Below are 21262 nucleotides of genomic sequence, written 5' to 3'. Positions count from 1 at the left end.
TTTTCCTAGTTTTGGAAGGGAGACCCAAAATATTCTCATTTTATCCATAAAAAAATCTGTGCCCATTCAAGAATATATTCAAAAGCCTGTGCAATTTAGATGTGCTAATTAATATTGAATTATGTAAGATAAATATTACACATTGGACATCATAAAATAGATCCATCTAGATTGACCTAGGTCAAGGAATCAAAGTTGATCTTACTAACATCAAATATATCGGACACTATCGAAAAATAAATGTTAATCATATCAATTAAAATTTAAAGACATAATCTCAGTGTCTGTATGCATAGTGCCAAGTATTTCACTGACCATTTAATTAAAATCCACTAGGATCACTGAACTAATATTGTTATTGCCTTCCAATTTCAGTGGTGTAATTTATAGATCAGAAATGACGAATTTATTTTTGTTCTACATTGATTAAGAAGAATTTGTGCAGGGATATATCTACAGGTTTATTGAATTGGTTACTGAAATATTTTCACCTTCACCAATTCTTGGCATCAGGAATTGGACTGGAAGGTCATTCCAACATTAAAATGCTTGACACATGCTATCAAATGCCAAATGCTACAGAAAAAGCATTGATCTTATAGCTAGATGGAATCCAGGTGCGTGATTGGAAAGTGAGAAAGGTGTACAGGAAAGTTTGATGGGAAAGGATATGCCATAAACCATATATTGGAGTACAGAAAGGATTGAGGTTTCAATCTGCCTGAAAGCTTGAAAGACTAGTTTCTCTAAAGAAATAGAGAACCTAAAACTAAAATTAGAGAATTGTTTACTTTTTTAGGATCTGCATAAAAAATTCTTCCAACTTGTTTTCATCAATCACAACCCCAGTTTGTAGCTTGAAAACATCTGATAATACTTCTTCCATTTTTTGGTTGATATTTTCATTGCTCATCGAGATGAAAGATTCCAGATTGTGAACAGTGCCATCTGCATTTCAAAAATACCAAATTAAAATGGATGGTTCTAGTAAATGTTTAGATAAAGAGTTTTGACCCAAAACCTGTTTGCTGTCAAAGCCAAGCCCTTCGAAATAAATAGTGTAGTAGAATAAAGTCTTAAACTAACAGTTTCCTAAATTGCAATTTGATTTTCCAAGAATTACCTACGCAGCATCATGGACTGAATAACATTTTCTAGAATAGAATAACCTTTTGCATAAAGGTACAAGCATTGGAGCGAAAAACTGGTTTAATGGAGTGCCAAAACAGGACAATGAAGGTGTATGTTGTCTATGCTGTACAATGTTAAATTAACAATGGTATTTTAGGATTCACATGCATGGTAGATTTTTTTGGTTAGTATACACTAAGAAGAAAATCTACTTGCAGAGATAAGGCTGAGCTTGACAACTATGATTAGCTTGGAAAGAAGTTAGTTTTTGACAGTTGCAGCTACAAGATTGCACTCCACATGGATCACCACATGCTCAATAAGGATATTAAGAAGTCTAACTCACCCAGTAAGTTTAGGATTTCCCCTTGAAAATTTTCTATTCACTGAAAATACAGCCAATAAAGATAAATTGAATAGATACCGGCTTCCTATAGGGATGATAGAAATCTATCATTCAAATAACTACCTTCTGCAGTAATGCAATTGTATGGGGGAGGAGGTGCAATCCAGTTTCCTTCGGAAATCTTCATGTGTCTTCTATCAGATGCAAAAGAGGAAAGGAATATTGGACAATGTATTACACGGAAAAACCTGCAAATAAACACTAAAAGTGTAATTAATAACCGATTGCAAAAGGATATGAAAAAAGAGTTATTATCTTAGGGCAAATTATTCAAATACCCAGATAGGTAGCATATATATAATTCTGAATTCACCATACTTGCAAATGAAACTGGAAATTACAATTCATCATACATTGAATTAAGGATCCAACAAACTTAAACAGCAAAAAATTGTCTGAAAAAATATGCAGAGAATATTCGATAGTTTTTAAAGTTTTCTCTCAAACACAAGGCAATTAAATAAGGCCATATTGAGTAATGCTCAGAATGAGCTATTTTCTATGATTAAAATCCTCCAACATTATTTATTAGTTATCCAATTTTTCATTAGCACTGTCATATCTATGGTGATTACCAAACATATCAAACTAGAAGTTAATGCAACTCCACAAGACACCAGATGCAAGTTCAGTGTTAAGGTGTTAATCAGAACAAAACCCTAAAAAAATCTAGATAGCACAGCATGTGACATATGCAAGATGAGCTATCAAATTAAAAATCATACAAAAAAGATGATATACTAGAAATGGCAACTTGTACTTGGGTCCATCACTGCTGAATACCAAATAAGTTAGTTTGGCACTCAGCACATAAGGGTTCCAAATACAAGTTGCCATTTCTAGTATATCATCTTTTTGTATGATTTTTTATGTGATAACTCATCTTGCACATATTACATGTTGTGCTACCTAGATCTTATTAGGGTTTAGTTATGATTAAAGCCTTGACACTGAACTTGCATCCGGTGTCTTGCGGAATCACATTAACTTTTAGTTTAATATGTTTGGTAGTCACCACAGATATGGCAGTGCCAATGAAAGATTGGATAGCTGATATATAAAAGTGGAAAATTTTAATCTTAGAAATTGGCTCATTCTGGCTATGACTCAATATGGCCTCATTTAATTACCTTGGTTATATTAGAGAGAAAATATTATCCTATTGAAGATGTGTTTGACCGCACAATGGAGTTCCTATTGTTTGTCAAGAGTGTTTATTGAATTCTCCTACTTTTTTGTGATGGTCTGTGGTATTTGGGCTCAACCTCAGGTTGGGACTGGTAATTTGCCTTTGTGTATTTTGCTTGCAGAGTGGAAGCTATTGGTGCTAGGGTCTTGCTACAAATTGTGATTGTTCTTGCGGGTGTTGCCTTTGGGGTTTTACTCGTGCTCTTTGCTCTGCTCGTGAGTAACTCAGTCACCTCGACAAAGACTCTTTTGTTGGTGGGGTTCTTGGTTCTCCACCTCTGTCCAATCTGAGGGCTTTTTCATTGTTGATTTTGTTGTTGGGGTTCAAAGAGCTCTTCTAGTCTTTCTTCATTATTTTCCCATATGTTGGCTAAAAAATTTGTACATCAATGATTATGACTTACAAAATTGTGACCTTAAGCAACATTTCATGAGATCTCTCTCCTCTCAGCAATAGGGGAGACTCCCTTCTTACTGTAGGTGGCTTTAATAGGAACTTAACTAAAATTACAAAAAGATTGGTTCTCTTGATCAATTCCTCTTTTTTTCAAGAATGATTTGCATACAACTACAACTTTCCAACTTAACAAAAAGTGTCTTATTGCTACGATAATACCGGTTACCCTAGAATTTACGTAAGAACAACACCAAGGGCAGTAGTTCACTTTTTAGATTTTGTGAAACAAAAATAGGAACCCAAAGTCTTATGAGTTTGTCTCAAATGAAGACTCAAGCAGAATAACTAGTAAGGCACAAAGTCTCTTACTAGATAGCCTCAAATTCAATAAAAACACTTACAATTGAAGCCCAAAGTCTTCAAAGCTAAGCAATTACAGCCACTACTATCTATTACAATTTGTTCACCTGCAGCACAAAGTCTTCAAAAGTTCAAATTGGTTCTGAATGCAATAGGAAGCTGAAAGTCTACATGATTAAATTCAAATCCCTCTTGATCAGAGCTCCAAAACTCACAATCAATATCCAGAAAATGTTGTCACATAACACCTTGTATCAACACAAAGTTTGAAAGCAAGTTGCCTATTTTATTCATAGCAATTTAGATTCACATCCACGCACAAAATCTTAGAGTGCACATATAAACTGGCAGAATTTTCTTGCCTTGCCAAAAGATGATTATTTACAATGAGCTCCCTCCTTCATATGGTAAAATAGGAGAGAAAGGTGGAGAAGAAAGGGGAAATTCTCAACCAGCTTGACTTATTCTCTAACAAACTTCTAATTAATTTGACTTATTCAAAGTTGCATGCCTAATGTGATTGCAACTTGATTACATTTTACAACTTTGCACATGATAATATCACATGCAATTACATCATGTTTTTCCATCACATATAGTATGTCAATTACAAATAATATTCTAAGTGCCTTACACGACACAAATTCTTGTGCACAGGCTTGGTGGAAGCATCTTCAACTGGAATATGAATATGCATCCTTGCTTGCTTTGTAGTGTGATGGTGATTGTCTCTTGAAAAACACATTTGTTTCTTTTCATCTATGTTTGAAAACATTGTATGCATTCAATCGTTCTCTCATCTCATTGTAAGCTCCATTATGTGATCATTCTTGTTTCGCTTTCCTCTTTCTTCTTTGCATGTCTAGGGTTATGCATGTTGTCGTTATTGAGTTTCCAAAAAAACCGTGTGTGCTTTCAAGCATAGATGGGTCCATTTCTCACTTAAAATGTGTAAAAAATGCATTTAGGCAAAAAGTATGACAAGGGAAAACATATGGGATTATAGTGGAGAGAAAATGACCAAATGGGTTAAGAAGGGAATGGCTCAAAAATGAGTAGAAATACCAAAAATGAATTTTTTAAATTGTGTAAATGTGGAGTAAAACATAAGGGAATGGAACATAGCATGCTTTAATAGGCATAAGTCATGCTATGTATCCGGCAAGCATGGAGGAAATTCTTTTTCAACCATAGGGCAACCATATGGAGGTTCATGGAATGCATATTGGTGCGACTTGCACTTGTAGATCATTCCTACAAAAAGAGGAATTGATCAAGAGCACCATCTTTTTTGTAATTTCAATTAAGTTCCTTTTGAAGCCACCTAAAGTAAGAAGGGAGCTTCCCCTATTGCTAAGAGGAGAGAGAAATCTCATGAAATATTGCCTAAAGTCACAATTTTGTAAATCCTAGTCAGTGAATTACAAAATTCTTAGCCAACACCATACAAAGGTCGTGAGGGGCTGGGTGTTGGCTATTATTTGATGGTTGAGGTTGTTAGGGGGCTTCCATTTTGATTCTAGACCCTAATCTTTCTCGCTACTTTTGGGCTGATTTGGGTGATTTCTCTTGGAGGGGGAGGGCATGTTTTTTAATGGTTTATCTGTGTGTGAGCATTTGTGTGTTCTAATTCCTATGGCAATGATTCTGGAAGTGGCTTTCCTTGTGATGGAGCCTAAAAAATTTAGTCTCCAATTTTCTTTGTGAAAAGTGAGCAAAGATGTAAAATTAGTATTAGAAACTAAGGATTGGAGATTCTTTGTATCACACGCAGTTTTAGATTTGTATTCGTTCAATCAGCTAATTATGCTCATCTCTACCAAAACTATGAGGGATCCAACGTATAGTATTTTGGAAGTTATGTAAGCCAAGAATTGTATTTAAACTATTTACAGCCTCAAAAGGAATTGTATTTGAGCATATATATCAGTTGAATTTAAGTTTGTATTGACTCGTGTAACTCTATGTGGAATATAAACAGCTGATGTTAATATTGGGATCGTCTCTAAGATGAGACTAAGAAGTTAAAGTGGCAAAGATGAGACCTGAAGCAGCAGACAAAACACATTTGGAACCGTACAGACTGGATAATATGAATCAAAGAAATGAGTTGCATAAGTTCTCAGGAAAGAACGATAACAATATCATCATCCTTAAAGACACAATATTAAATTGAAGTGTCATTAGTGGTAGCGTGTTTCAAAGACTGATCAAAGTTATACAACCACATCAGCAAAGGTCAAAGATTAATATTCAACAGGAGTAGACAGTATTTGAGAAGTTGGGCAAGATTGCATGCATAAATTACAAGTGGAATGCTTGGCTGTAGCTCTGCAAAAATTCTGGACAATGGCTTCATGAATACAAGGTTCTTCCTTCCAGAACTCATCCGCATCTGCAAACAAACTCATTTGAGTGATATATGCATCTGAACTTGATACGATGGTATAACAATTTCAGGAACCCACAATAGAAAAATTGCAAATAGTGGCTTGTGTTTGCTGAAGTGCACGGAGACCATTTGAAGTTTTACATCACAAATGGAGCCGCTGGAATCTACAGTTGAAGGATATATTAAGATGATGTGAGAACATGAATATATAGTGATTGGAAGAATATCCTGCCCAAGAATTCCAAAACGATGTTTCAAGGAGTCAAATCATGCCCACAATGATGTCTTTGCCGTCTATAGAATTCTGCGACCACAATTTTGAACAAAGAGTAGCGATGGATTTATGAAATGAAGACAAATATCGATTCGGAAGCCCCATGCCATATTTTCATCCAGCGTCCCACACAAATAAGATGTGGTAAAATACACAGAGCAACATATCTTCTTTCGTCAGCACATTCAAGAATAATATTTAGGAGTTTTTGACGCGGATTATATCTTCGATTAATGAAGAAGCATGTTTGGATTATCTATATCACCGAACGGTATAGTGGGCATTATAAATCATTAATTCGAAGTTAAAAAGTTTATTTAGAAAATCATGATTAATAAAGGGTTATATTATAGTCACACCCATTTCAATTTCAAAAGTCACGTTGGTTCTATTTTTTAGATATAAAAAGCAAGAAAACAGATTCAATATTGGAAGAATATTCACATTCAGCAAAAAGCATTTTATATCAACGTATATGGAGGAATAAGGGCTCAATATGACTTGTAATATAAATTCAATTATTTTATTCTAATGATAAAATAAAGTCTTCTGTTTATTTTTAAATGGCATGGAGATTTAAATTGCAGATGAATCGTCCTTTGTAATTATTTTTTGAAATTTTGCATACAATTTAAATGCCAAATAAGTGGACATGGTCATTTAGCATTTTAAATTTGATCATCACAGATATTGTAAAATATTAAATTGTTTCCGTATTTGTGTTCAGTTTGTCTCCCTACTAGAGGAGTTAAAGCTCAATCTGAACTAATTTAATATTGCATAATATTTGGTCTGTCACATCTTGATTATTCAATTGTTGGTAGTTCAAGTGCATAAGAACTTTATAAAGTTGTACGTGAAAACTCACTGAAATTGACTCTATTGCCCGGATGAGCAAGAGACACTGGTCTTTCTATTATTGAAGTTAGACAATCTATATCTTCCTTCCTACAAGCATCAAATTCATTATTAACAAATCTTATACAAAACATTCAATTATTTCAAGTACTCAGCATTCAGTTTCAGTTTCTCGAGTTCAAGGACCTTGCCAACCAGAGAACTCCAAAGCTTAAATTCGCTTTAGAAAAGCTCTGAACCAAGTGATCAGGCACTCACAAGTGCGGTTCATAAGGCACAACACTTGGTGAAGGTTTTGCAAATGGGGTTGCAAGCTTTGGGTTTAATTGTGGAGGAAACTCCGTAGTTAAGCGCGCTCAGGCTGGAGTAGTACTGGGATGGGTGACCTCCCGCGAAGTCCCGGTGCTTCACCCCTGTGAGCATCACCTAGATCCAATGAGTGCTAAGTGTACCATTTATTATCATGAGAGATGGATTCATGTTGAATCACTACTCATGAAACATGGGTCATCGAGTTTGACTCAAAAATCACACAGTTAAATCCTGATATTCACATCACAATTTGACTAGCTGTGGAAATCATCTCCTACTTATCAATTGATGAGCTTAAGGGGCTTTCTAATGAATAGTTCATAAGGCACAACACTTGGTGAAGGTTTTGCAAATGGGGTTGCAAGCTTTGGGTTTAATTGTGGAAGAAACTCCGTAGTTAAGCGCGCTCAGGCTGGAGTAGTACTGGGATGGGTGACCTCCCGGGAAGTCCCGATGCTTCACCCCTGTGAGCATCACCTAGATCCAATGAGTGCTAAGTGTACCATTTATTATCATGGGAGATGGATTCATGTTGAATCACTACTCATGAAACATGGGTCATCGAGTTTGACTCAAAAATCACACAGTTAAATCTTGATATTCACATCACAATTTGACTAGCTGTGGAAATCATCTCCTACTTATCAATTGATGAGCTTAAGGGGCTTTCTAATGAATGATTCATAAGGCACAACACTTGGTGAAGGTTTTGCAAATGGGGTTGCAAGCTTTGGGTTTAATTGTGGAGGAAACTCCGTAGTTAAGCGCGCTCAGGCTGGAGTAGTACTGGGATGGGTGACCTCCCGCGAAGTCCCGATGCTTCACCCCTGTGAGCATCACCTAGATCCAATGAGTGCTAAGTGTACCATTTATTATCATGAGAGATGGATTCATGTTGAATCACTACTCATGAAACATGGGTCATCGAGTTTGACTCAAAAATCACACAGTTAAATACTGATATTCACATCACAATTTGACTAGCTGTGGAAATCATCTCCTACTTATCAATTGATGAGCTTAAGGGGCTTTCTAATGAATGGTTCATAAGGCACAACACTTGGTGAAGGTTTTGCAATTGGGGTTGCAAGCTTTGGGTTTAATTGTGGAGGAAACTCCGTAGTTAAGCGCGCTCAGGCTGGAGTAGTACTGGGATGGGTGACTGGGATGGGTGACCTCCTGGGAAGTTCCGGTGCTTCACCCCTGTGAGCATCACCTAGATCCAATGAGTGCTAAGTGTACCATTTATTATCATGAGAGATGGATTCATGTTGAATCACTACTCATGAAACATGGGTCATCGAGTTTGACTCAAAAATCACACAGTTAAATCCTGATATTCACATCACGAGTGATCAGGGTTTAGGAGAAGGCCAACCTGCCTAGGTGTAGCGGAGCCTAAAGTGCAGGGGAATCAAAGTAATTCTCCTTCGTTGGCTAGAACTGATTGCGGAATCCTATCGGAGAAGTGGCAAGCTCTTGGATTTTCAATCTACAGTTTTGGGAACCAACACCTCGAATAGTTCTTAGTTGCTATGTTGTTGTGGGTATGGTAGATCTTGGATAGGGTTGAATATAGGTGAGCAAAATGCCATAAATAGACCGAGTTTATTCATGAACTAAGCCCTCCTTGAAAGAAATTGACGTGTTCTTACCTTGAGGAGATAAAAGACATCAAGAGTCATTTTGGCATCATCAAAATTTCTGCCAAACCTTATAGATTCCAATTTTCTTGCACCCATATTCTAATAGTTGGATCTTGGATAGGCTGCCATTAACCTGCACATGAAAGATTTGTCCTTAAGACTCCATGGCCTGTATTACATCTTATCAATGGAAGAGACTTTAGGAGTATCTATTTTTAGGCAACACCAATTCTCTTTATATGTGAAAAAGTTAGGCCTTGATATTTTCATGACATTGCAGAAATTTATATAGTTCCTTATAGTGTTGGGTTGTTTCATATGAAAATTGAAATTACTGTTTTGTATCTTGAACAGGATTGCAATGGGGAAGGAGAGAGAATAGAGAAGGCAATGTGGAGTCTGGACTGATATGCTCCTAGTTTGGTGTATGTCCTTTTTTTCAAATGCCCTAGCTTTTGCCCTAAAATTACAAAAAAATTCAAATAGGAGACGTAAGATGGTTAGAGGTATATAACTTTACAAATTAAATCCTGATTGAGACACCTCAATCATGTTTGATATAAGATCGGTCATTCCTAGTAGGAATAGCATCATTATCTAATCATCACTGCAGTTTACAATTACATAGTGTGCATGTTGATTCCCTTTAGGATCTAACCATATGGCTTATCCATGCTATGAAGCCCACAAAAGATCATACAAGTCGCCTTGAGCCTATCCATCAAGTCCGGGGAGCGAAAGTACATCCATTGTTGGGCCTCCCTAAGGAGCACAGGGAAATGTAACTGTTGTATTGGCTTTGATTGGGCATGGAAGCATATCTGCTATATCGGCATTCTAAGAGCCACAAAAGTATATCCATCATTCAGACTCCTACTTAATTTGAATGGAACACTCAGCTACTTGCTCTCCTTATATGCCCATATCTGCCCTCCATTCTGGGATGACAGACTGGATTGAGCTTGAATGGAATCAATAAATATGTTCTATTATGCAATGATTACACAATAACAACAACATATTAAATATAATGTGTAAGGTGTATAACTAAGTTGTCGGTTCAGATTCCGGTATGGATGTGGGTTCGAGATTCAAGTTCAAAATTCATCCAATTTCTTTTGAGGTCGGGTTTGGATTCGCTTTGGGTTCGTCCATACAAAAATATATGGTTTTTTTAAATATGTGTGTGTTTGTATATATGCAACAGAAAAAATCGATATACCACTCTGCTAATAGTAAAGAATCATAGCAGATACACCACCTTATCTAAGTTTCAGTTCAATAGGATATTAATTGCATCATTTAGTCATACATACAACATGATACTCTTGCTTGGTCACATGCATGGGACATCTTTCCATATCAAGGGGACAGTTTGAGAATGAAAAGAATCATCGAAAGATAAGGGCACTTATGGTGAATTTTTATTTTGTATTGGATTAGAGTATTTCTAACCGGGCTAGATCAAAAGTTGAGATTCAAATTTGAAGCCCTCGAATCAAAGATACCATTGTTTTTTTAAAGAAATTCCTTTATTATTGTAAATTTGGATTTCTTCTATAAGCAAGTTTTCCTTTTCATTCACAAATGCATAAATTACATAAAAACCATCTTTTTTTGACATTTTTAGTGGTCTCTTTTAGGGTTGGGAGAGTTGACTAGACCAAATTAGGCAAAAAGAACTTTGAAAAAAGTAGAAAAAAATTAATTGGAGACCAAATTAAGCAAAAAAAAACACTTTAAAAAAGTAGAAAAAAATTGATTGGAGGCCAAATTTGGTCCAGGTAAGGCCACTGGGCAGCAAAAACTCACTCCAAATTCTGCCCAGATTGCTCTGACAGGATTTGCAGTGAATCCGTTGCTCTGTAGGCGAATTTGGGGAGAATTTGACAAGGACCAGACTTCATACAGAAGTGAACAAGACATTGAGGGTTGTTGGAGAGAATCTGGTAACTTAGGTGTATAACATTAGTCATGTACTATCAGTTAATATGCCTATTTCATATCCATGGAAATCAGTAATAGTTACATTTATTCAAAATACCAATATTATTATTCATACCAAATTACTCAGACCAATACACACACACACACACAGCTGTTTGAGCCAGATACAACTCATCCTCCTTTGATGCTCATCCTATTGGGACTCTAAATTTTGGCAAAATTTGAAGTCCCACATACCATGACAAAGGGGGGATCTTCATATGTGACTATGTGTAAATCTTCATTGTTAAACATGCTCCCACCATTTTGAATCCCAAAAGCCTTCAATTTGAAGAGAAATAAGTTGAAAAGTTTACAGCAGATTCTCTTAGAATTGATAAGATACACAGAGAATATGCAGTTGCGTGGGAATGTAAACTTCAAAGGCATGTCCACTACAGATCCAGTGTGCCATATGATCAAAAAAGAATGGCAGATAATGTGGTTAAACCATATGATGTCAGTTTATCAAATTAAATACATACCACATTATTATGTTTCTATCAAATGATGGGTACTGACCAGCGTACGTGACTCGCCGCGAGTCGGGCGAGTCACCCGAGTCGGTGAGTCACCAATAACCTGCCAGGTCAAAATGACCCATGACCTGGGCTCAGCGAGTCAGGCGACATGACTCGCCTGACTCGTGGGTCACGAGCAACTTGACCCGGCCACGGCAGCAGACGTTCGATTGGGTTAAAATATGATAAAAATCATGTTTTTTTAATATTTATTTTTCTTTGATATTCTTATAACCTTAAAAGGGCTTTCATAACACTCTATTGTGAGAAGAAGGAAGAGAGAGAGAGAGAGAGAGAGAAGATAAATAGAGTGTCATTGTTTTGCAACTAGCTGAAAGGAAGAGGAGAAAAGCTTGCATTTGTGACATTGGAGCTTACATTTAGATCATCAAAGAGTTTATAGGAGCTCTTCTCAACACTTCCCAAAGCATTTCAAAGAAGTAAGAGTTGATTTTTTAGATTTTGATGATTTTTTTTTTTTATGCTTATGGGTTTTTTGGATGAATTTTTTTTTGTATATTATGGGTTTTTTTTTTTTTTCTTTAGATCTTCATAAAATACAATGCTTAAATTGTAATATTTGGTCTAAAATGTCTAATTGTGCAACTATGCAAAGTTTCGTCATTCACTAAATTGTTTTTTTGTTTAATTGTTTTGTAAATCACTGAGCCCCTTGTAGCCCTCCTACGAGTTACAAGTTGTTGATGGAGAGAAGCCCTCTATGGGCTACATATATGAGGGCATGGATAGGGTCAAGGAGGCTATTAAGGCCAAATATGTAGGAGTTGAGGAAAGCTATGGCCCTATATGGGACATAATTGATAGGAGATGGCAAAATCAACTTCATAAGCTCATCTACGTAGCAGCCTATTACCTGAATCCAGCATACTGTTTCCATGAAGATTTCAAGGCAGATGAGGAGGTTCTTAGTGGCCTATACACTGTGTTATCGAAGATGGCCACTAATGCCACAGATATATTGCTTGAGATGGATGCCTATAATAATGCATTAGGGCCCATTTTTTCAAGTCAAATTTGCAAAGAAGGTCATACAAAATTGCAGCCAGGTAAAAATTGCAGCATAAGCCTTATACAATCTAGTTTGTAAATTTCTAGCTTTAAAGTTCAAATTTTGAAATGAGACTAATATTTTTTTCTTTTCCTTTTTTCAAAATTCAGATAGATGGTGGCAAATGTTTGGGCCTTCAACCAAAAACCTTCAACAAATCGCCATCCGCATAATGAGCCAGCCAAGTAGCACTTCTGGATGTGAGTGCAATTGGAGCATGTTCGAGCACATCCACTCGAAGAGGCGTAACAAGTTGTCTGTGGAGAAAATGAATAAGCTAGTCTTTGTGCATTACAACCTGCACATTAGGACCAAGGAGATTTTGGATAGTGACACCTCTCCGATTACTCTAGAGGAGGTTGATCCAGAGTCTAAGTGGATCACTGAGGCTACTGATCCTGTCTTTGATGATGAGGACCTATAGTGGGTTGATGAGGTAGATAGAGAGGGCTAGGCTGAGGCTGTGGCTATGGCAGCAGAGGACCAAAGAGCTCCAGTTGTTCCTAGTGGCACCTCAGAGGCATTGGCAAAGCCAAAGACTACAGTTGATCCTAGAGGCACCTCACAGGCCGATGCTATGGCTAATCAGTCATCCAGGACCTACTTTAGATGCCTTACTAAGAGGCATTTTATAGATTATACTAAGCCTGAGGATGAGGTTGGGGATGAGGATGAGGACTAGGAGCCATAGCTATAGTCTTTTTTAACTTTTTGTTTAACTTAACATATGATCAAAATTTGGAACATTTGATGATGACTATTTATGTGTTGGATTTCATAATACATATACATTTTGATGGGTTGTATGGATTTATCATTTTATATATGATTCTATGTTTTACTTTTATAATATTTCCTTACAGTTATTGTTTAGTTACTAGTATTTAGCAATTTAACTTTGTAGTATTGTACTTATGTAATCGATGTATGTTTGACTTTTAAGTATGTGCATTATCATCAAATTATCTTCTATTTAATAATGTTAGTGTCTTTAAGCTTTATTCAATAATGGGTGCATAGAATGTTCTTTAAATCCTAAAAAATCTCAAAATTTTGAGGTTTTTTCACTTTGTCGAGTTACTGCCGAGTCATTGCCAAGTCCAAGCCAAGTCACAAGTCAAGTTACCCTTGCCGAGTTCAAGCCAGGACCGAGTCATGTTACTTTGGTAGTGACAAATGGCAAATCAGTTGCCTACGACAGAATTCATATGTGACCTCGTATATGCAAAAACCTCTATTCTATAAGACTTTGCAGGGTTGCATTTTAAAATAACCTTGACCATAAGTTGACATAATACAAGAAACTATGAGCACATTTGGCTTCAAATACTTATACAGGCGTGCCAAAGCATGGCTTAACATTTGGGATGCAAATGACTTCCTAGAAAAGATAATGATGCCAAGAATTCATATCTCGTTTTCTAACCAATATGAAGACTATACACATCAAATAAAAGACAGGGAATGCATCTTACACTTCTACATAGAAAATAGAAAAGTAGGTATGAAAGCACAAAAGACTCCCAGTCACTTGTAGATATTAGCACTCGCATGTTGGATGCCCTTTGAAAAAAAATTTATATATCACTACAGGTTCATAAACAATCCAGATGCTTGGAATCAGAAACTCAATACCAAAACAAAAATAAATGAAAAGGTTCGCAAACTATGCTAATGACATGAAGATATTATTGTGACATGATTTTGCTAATCTTTTCCACACGCATTGATGTCATGGAGGAGTTGTGATGTTCAAGGGGACATATAAGACATTAAAAGCCTAGTGACAACTTCAACATGCTCAGCCGATCGTGAACTCCTAGATCGATCACCACAAAGGAGTGATGCCCTTTGTATGTACAAAGACGGTGATTCAGATAAGTTATCTTCGCAGAGAGAAAAAATATAAATGTCAGAGTATTGTTTTGAGACAAGCTTGTTTCATAATAGGATAAATAGTAATAGAGACTATTTTGAAGTCAAACTCCAAACATAACAAACTATGATTATGACATAATCTTTTGAGTTAACGAAATATGTACCAACATTGACGGAGACCAGTTGTATATATAAAACAGCGATAAGTATCAAGGACAAAAAAGAATAAATATAGAAGACGTCAAATTGTAATAGACAAACAAGATACGAAAGGCTATGCAACAAAATGAACATTCGCTGAAGCTTTGCATAAAAAAACATTGAGTATGACGGCAATAAGGCTGTTTGAGTTTGGATAAGCCAAAGCAGGAAGAAATACCCGACACATTTGAAACAATTTGTGTGCTACTAAATGTTTGATGAGTCATTACCTGAAGGTCTTTGATTTGTTAAAGGAATATATTTGGAAAACAAAATGGTGTCTGCTGACTACATTCAATTGATGATATGATATGATATGATAGATTTTAATGACATCCACGAGGCTAAAGTAGCCTATGGGACGCACACAATCACCCCCCCAAGGTAGGAGCGGAACTAATCTAGCTGTAGAGGTTTTGTTAACTTGTCTCTCCTTCGCTGAAGTTTGATAACTAGAGTCGCTGCTCTCTTCACTTGATCCTCCTTGGATAAGTAGTTCAAGTCCCTGTTCTATAATATCTCTGTATAACCAAATCTGATGTCACTATATGCCAAGCAATCTTTGATAAAGTGTTTCTCAGTCTCTACCGCTACCATATTACAGAATAGACACGTTCTGTCTGCCCACTCTTCCTTTGGAATTTGCCATCTACCAGTTTCACATCATAGCTGGTGTGAACTAGTTTTGAGTTGTGCTATCAACATTTTTGCTCTCCAATTAATAAGTGCTCTTATATGGGCCTTTTCCTCATGACTAGAAGTGGGGTTAAATTCTTTAATGTAATAAGATTTTTTCTGCCCCATGTGCCTTGTCCATAAAATATTGCGAAATTTTTCCATGATAAAGTTTTTTTTTCTTTAATACTATCCGGGCAAGTATGGATGTTGATATCCCATTTTCGCATCCATTTGTCATTTTGCTTCATCCATGTGCTTTTCCGCCTAAGAAGTTTTTCATCTACGACTAGCTTGGGCCAGCGATGTGTTTCTAGGCCTTGGGTTCTCTTTAGATAGCTTAGCATCTAGACCAATGTGATTGCTTCTAACGGAAACCATCCTGCCTTAGCCAATAAGATATCATATAGCACCGTGGTCTTGACTTTAAGATTGCATGTGATGAAGTGCTTTTGAATTCTTTCTACATGTCATCATCTCTATTCGGACATACTGCCGCCCCAAACTTCACATCCGTATAGAATAATCGGAGTGACCAGCAGACCAAAAAGAGTTTTCATGGTCATCCAATCCCATAATTTTGTGTTCCTACACCTGTTTTGTAGAGAATATAATGCCTTCCAGCCCCTTTGAATCCTCTTTGATCTGCACGTATCCCAATTATGTTTGTTATGAAAATCTATGCCCAAGTATGTGTACTACTCCACAATCTCAAGAGGGTTACCCTTCAACAGGAACTCATCCTGTATACCCCCTATTCTTTTTCAAAGAGAAGATCATAACTTTGGTTTTGCTAGTGCTCACTTGCATTCCCACCTCATGGTAAAAACTTTCTTTGTGTTCACTTGTATTCCCACCTCATGGCAAAAACTTTCTGGAGCTTTCAAGTGTTCTTTCAAACCTTTAGCCGTTCTACCAAGTATGATGAGATCTTCTGCATATAAGAGCAATCTTATCACAAAGTGAGCCAGTTGTACACCCTCACCATTGATCTTTTTTATCCATTCTTCTAACTTGTCAATATAGAGCCCGAATAATGTTGGAGATAGAAGACACCCTTGTTTAACCCCGATGTTGCTGCCAAATCTTCTGATAGCCCTTCCATCATTCTGATTTTAGCTTTGACCTGCTCATATAATCTATGAACAGCAGACCTAGGTTATTTAGGAACTTCCAACTCTTCCACTCTGTCCCAAAGTTTGTTACGTGGCACTGTGTCAAATGCTTTTTTAAAGTTCACGAAACAAGAGAAAGCCTCGGCCCCCTGAGTGTCCTAAATTTTCTCTATCAAATATCTGAGAGTGATGTCATGATCTATAGTAGAGTGCTTCGGTCTAAAGCTTGCTTGCCCTTTTGCTCTTTTTTCTTTTGTTTCAGCCCATTTACTAATTTTCCATTCTACCATGCTACCAAATAACTTCCCGAAGAGTGGATTGACCATGATAGTTCGGTAATTAGAAGGGTTGTTTATGTCTCTGCTTTTGTGGAGTGGAATCACCACACTTGTCCAATTTATAGGGAAGCCTTCTCTATTGACACTGTTGAAAATCTTAGTGATGTGTGGTGCCAGGGTTTCAGCACCCCACTTTAAGTATTCAGCCTGTAGCCCATCTATATCTTGAGCTTTACCTGCAGCTAACCTCCTTATGCCTTGAATAATATCCTTTTAGCTGAATAAATCACCTGTAGTCTCAGTTACCATAGTTTTATGTTCTCCCAAATCACACTCATAGAGGATCTTGGCGTATTCTAGCCATTTGGTTCCTGTGATGTTGTTCTCTATCTGTGTTTTTCTCTGCTGAAGCTCTTTCCAAAACTTTCTGGGGCTGCTTTTACCAAGATTAATCAGCTCAATCCTTCTCATGTTCACATACTCCTCTTTTTTCTTTTTAATCAGCTAATCATATCCCTTTCTACTTTCTCTGTTCGTGTTCTTTTTCCAACTCCTTGTTGCCATTTTGCACTCCTCATCAAACCCTGGATTGGTCGGAAAAGTGTTCTTGTCTTCTCTAGTGGCCTTAGATCTTTTACACTCCTCTAGAGCTTTAATGATAGTAAGAACAAGATTATCCTTGTTCATGGAATGTTGTTTATCAAACTTGAGATACTTCCCCTGAACCCTTGACAGCCATAAAAGAGTCTCAGAAAATATTATGGTTTTCTTGTGTCATTAAAACTTTGCAAGTCGGGAGCATCTTCTTCTTCTGTAAAGGTTTTGAGACATTATGTTGATCCTTAATGCGGGTGGCTACCCTTATCGAGATGGGGTTATGGTCGGACTTTAGCTTCATGGGGCATTCCTCTATTTCAAAATTAATTATCTTTGCGACATAGTCTTGAGAGCATATGACATAATCCGCAACACTTTGTCCATTGTGTCTTTTGCATGTGATTCTGCCCAATTTAGGCCACTTTTCCATACCATTGCATATGACCATGTTATATAGACAGCATAAGCCTAGTAATTCAGCCCCAAAGTGGTTAACCTTTCCTGTGTTGTCCTACAATGATCTTTTCCACTTTCGTGTCCCTTCTTCTTCTAGCCAAACCGGGTCTTTGCTTTCCTTGTAACTCTCCTTAAGATTGAGAGTTTGGTTGTTCGTTGTTTTAGCGTTGAAATCACCTATTATCATTATTTCCCCGAGAAAGCTAAAAGCTGTTGTCTTTTTTGAGTGCAGCAAACGGGTATTCTCAATCCAATCTATGGTTTTTATACATTTTTAGCCTTTCAGAGCGAAGTAGCAAGCAACCACCATTGTAGAAATCTGATTCTCTATTATTTTTATCCATATATACTACTTGTTTACATCTTTCTCCAAGTTTATAAATCTGCTCCAAGTTTCTTTAATTAGAACAGTGATGCCTTCGTGCCCCTTACCATCTTCTATCTTCTCGTTCTACAATGATACCTTTTTATACCCCTCAAAATCTAGAACCCTACATCTATCATGTTCATGATTCTCAGTAAGCATAATGATGTCATTATCTTTAGCTATCAACCCTAACCCAGGTCCTCTTCTCCAAGGATAACCTCTACAATTCCAACTGACTATAGTTAAATGTTCCTAGGTAGGCCCAAATTCCTATTTATTGTGTGTAATTTTGTCACTAATTTGGGCTCTACCATTTTGTAGCCATGCCCATTTGCCATTTTCTCTTGCTGCTTTCACTTTTTCCCATTCCTTCCTTCTTTCTTCCTGCTGAGTTAAGGTGAGGTCAACATCAAGATATATGTGTGCCTTTGAGAAATTTCCTATTATTTATGATGTTGTTTTTGTCCCCTGCATTCTTCATTGTTACTCTAACATGCCTGTCCTTGCTTCCTCTTATCCATTTTTCGATGCTTTGTGCTTGTATGGCTGTTCCATGCCAGTCTAATTGGTCTTTAAAGAAGTCTTTAACTAGATCTGTTGTGTTTTCCTGTTCTCTATAGTCCCTTGGCAATTGGATGACGATATTTGTTGCTTTCTCACTTCTTTCCTTTTCCTCTCTAATCTACCTCCGCACTTGTTTTTCTATGTTGTCATTAGAAGTGTTTGCTGGCCCCTTTACTATGTTAGCCCATGATCTAACTTCTTTGATTTGCACTCTGAATTGGTTCTCTTTTATTTCCATATTGACCATGGCATCTTGTATATTTTTCATTTGCGGATTTTTGTCTCCATCCCTAGCCTCTCCTTCTCCCGTGATACCTACTGATGTCCTCTTTTCCCCTACTTCTTTCCTTAGCAATATTAGTTCGTACTCTCCTTTTTCTATATTAAATTGCAATTTTTGAATCTGTTCTCTAAGTGACTTGACCTCCATTGATAGTTTCTAGTTATCTTTGGTGATTCTTTTCATTGTGATACTTTCTATTTGGTTCTTCTCTTTGAGTGCCCACACTCTCTCTTTCATGGCTACCAAGTCATTCACAAAGATGTCGGGGTACCACGTTATGGGTGTCCTCGTGCGGCTGTAATTATTTGATAGCCCATCCTCAACTGTGTCCATTGCCTGAGAGTTATTTGTCTTCCCTTTACCTTTGATATCATTAAATCGCTTAATTGTTTCAAAGGTTTCAGTCGGCTTCAAACTCTGTTCCCTCGTCTTTGTATTGTCTAGGACGTGTGGTATTGGTTTCGGAAGTATAGCTGCAAGCTTCCCTCTTTTTGCATACTTAATCTTTCGTATCTTCCTTCGTCTGATTATTCTTTTATACTATTTAGCACTCACGTAAATGTAGCTTCCTACTGCAGGTGGTCCGCTGACTTGTGGAAAGCTAAAATGTTTGTGGGTAGATTGCCATTTGCTCCTCTAAGAATGAAAGGACTCGTGTGTCCAGTTGGGGGCCTTGGAAGGATGAGGAAGCTCCCTTGATTCCACTTGATGAGGCTATTTTGTATTAAACTATCCCTGTGTGCCAGAACCATGTCTTTGGTACCTGAGATATCATTGTGCTCAACAACCTCCACCAAACTTGCTTGCTGTTCTCCTGTTACGAGTGCCTTGACCATCTGTTTCCTACCACACTATGACTATCAGATTTTTTGTGCTCGTTGACCCCATCTAGCTCTAACTGTGACTCCCTTACCATTGGTGGATCTATCAATGAGACTTGTGCAACTATCTTCTCATCTGTTTGAAACCCTACAGGTTTTTCTATGATTCCCCCATTTATTCCTTCCGTGGGAACCATGTTGCTATCTCTGGTATCTTAAATAGAGGCTTTTTTTTTTATGGTTTTTGCGTTTTGTTTAGGATTAGTGACACACATTAAGTGTAGAAGTTTTATGCATGATCCTGTATGAAACCGACAAAGTAATTTTGGGGAAAGCAATGTGTAAGAAAGCAATTGCAGAGTAAGGCACTTGGACTTACTGACTGGTATCTCGACGCTATTAAAATAGTAGGGTTTTGTTACCAACCCATTGTGCAAGTATCTTCTCATCTGTTTGAAACCCTACAGGTTCTTCTATGATTCCCCCATTTATTCCTTCGGTGGGAACCATGTTGCTATCTCTAGTATCTTATTTAGAGGCTTTTTTTTTATGGTTTTTGTGTTTTGTTTAGGATTAGTGACACACATTAAGTGTAGAAGTTTTATGCATGATCCCGTATGAAACTGACAAAGTAATTTTGGGGAAAGCAATGTGTAAGAAAGCAATTGCAGAGTAAGGCACTTGGACTTACCACCTGGTATCTCGACGCTATTAAAATAGTAGGGTTTTGTTACCAACCCATAATGCCCTAATGTTCCTAGTTGGCTTCTTCCTGATTTCTCTTGTCACCCATTGCTCGTTGTGGGCCCGACCTTCCTCCTTCAGTGTTGCTCGATCACTATGTGGACCCGGTATCCTGTTGCTATCTGCTGCCTTTCACTATTTGTTGCTGCCTCCTGGTTTCCTAATGCTACCTACACTTTCTACACTCGCACTTTCTCGTTGATTCAGCATGTGCGGACAGCTTCTTCCTTCCTGATTTCTCGTGTTGCCTGTCGATTAAAAGGCAGATTATGAACCGACAACTACCTATTATGTTTTAATTTTGATAAGGTGTCATTTACTAGAAATACAACTTTTAATGCTGAAGAGTCACGTTCCTTATTATATGAAATATAAATATGAAGTGACTTCAAAGGAGACGACATTTTTATAAAGAGAAGCAGCAATTATTATATCTTGCAAGGAGGAATAAGGATTTAAAAGCATGACTTCTAACATGTATCAATAAATATTCTATTTTAATGATTAATAAAACGCCTCTTTTGTCTATTTATATTTGAGGCAAAGAGATTACAATTATAGTTTGGATTCGTCTTTTGTGATTAATAAGATGATTATTGAATTATTCCGATAAAGCTTATGCATTGTATTTTTCCTGCATTCTTTGTTAGACAATCAGGATAGTGTGACATATAAATGTGTTTCCTTGTCTCTATCTAATTGGACTTTTAGCCAGAGAAGTTAAATTCCTTTTGGACTAATAG

General features: G+C 37.0%; 1 protein-coding gene across 1 annotated transcript in view; it reads right to left on the bottom strand.

Moving 5' to 3' along the window:
- Nucleotides 1–231: 231 nt before the first annotated feature.
- LOC149567602 (amino-terminal glutamine amidohydrolase) overlaps nucleotides 232–21262 on the bottom strand; it is a 109097-nt gene continuing 88066 nt past the window's right edge. The window contains exons 5-6 of the mRNA XM_089820844.1: nucleotides 1601–1725; nucleotides 232–948 (exon numbers count right to left, since the gene is read on the bottom strand). Coding sequence (XP_089676970.1) covers nucleotides 788–948; nucleotides 1601–1725 — 286 coding nt within the window. The 3' untranslated portion in view covers nucleotides 232–787. The remainder of the gene's footprint in view (nucleotides 949–1600; nucleotides 1726–21262) is intronic.

The sequence above is a fragment of the Cupressus sempervirens genome, chromosome 3 (genome assembly GCF_028749045.1).
Source record: "Cupressus sempervirens isolate cs-2001-9-10 chromosome 3, ASM2874904v1, whole genome shotgun sequence".
Lineage (NCBI taxonomy): Eukaryota > Viridiplantae > Streptophyta > Pinopsida > Cupressales > Cupressaceae > Cupressus > Cupressus sempervirens.
The sequence above is the reverse complement of the archived record's forward strand: the minus strand, read 5'-3'. Positions and strand labels throughout refer to the sequence as shown.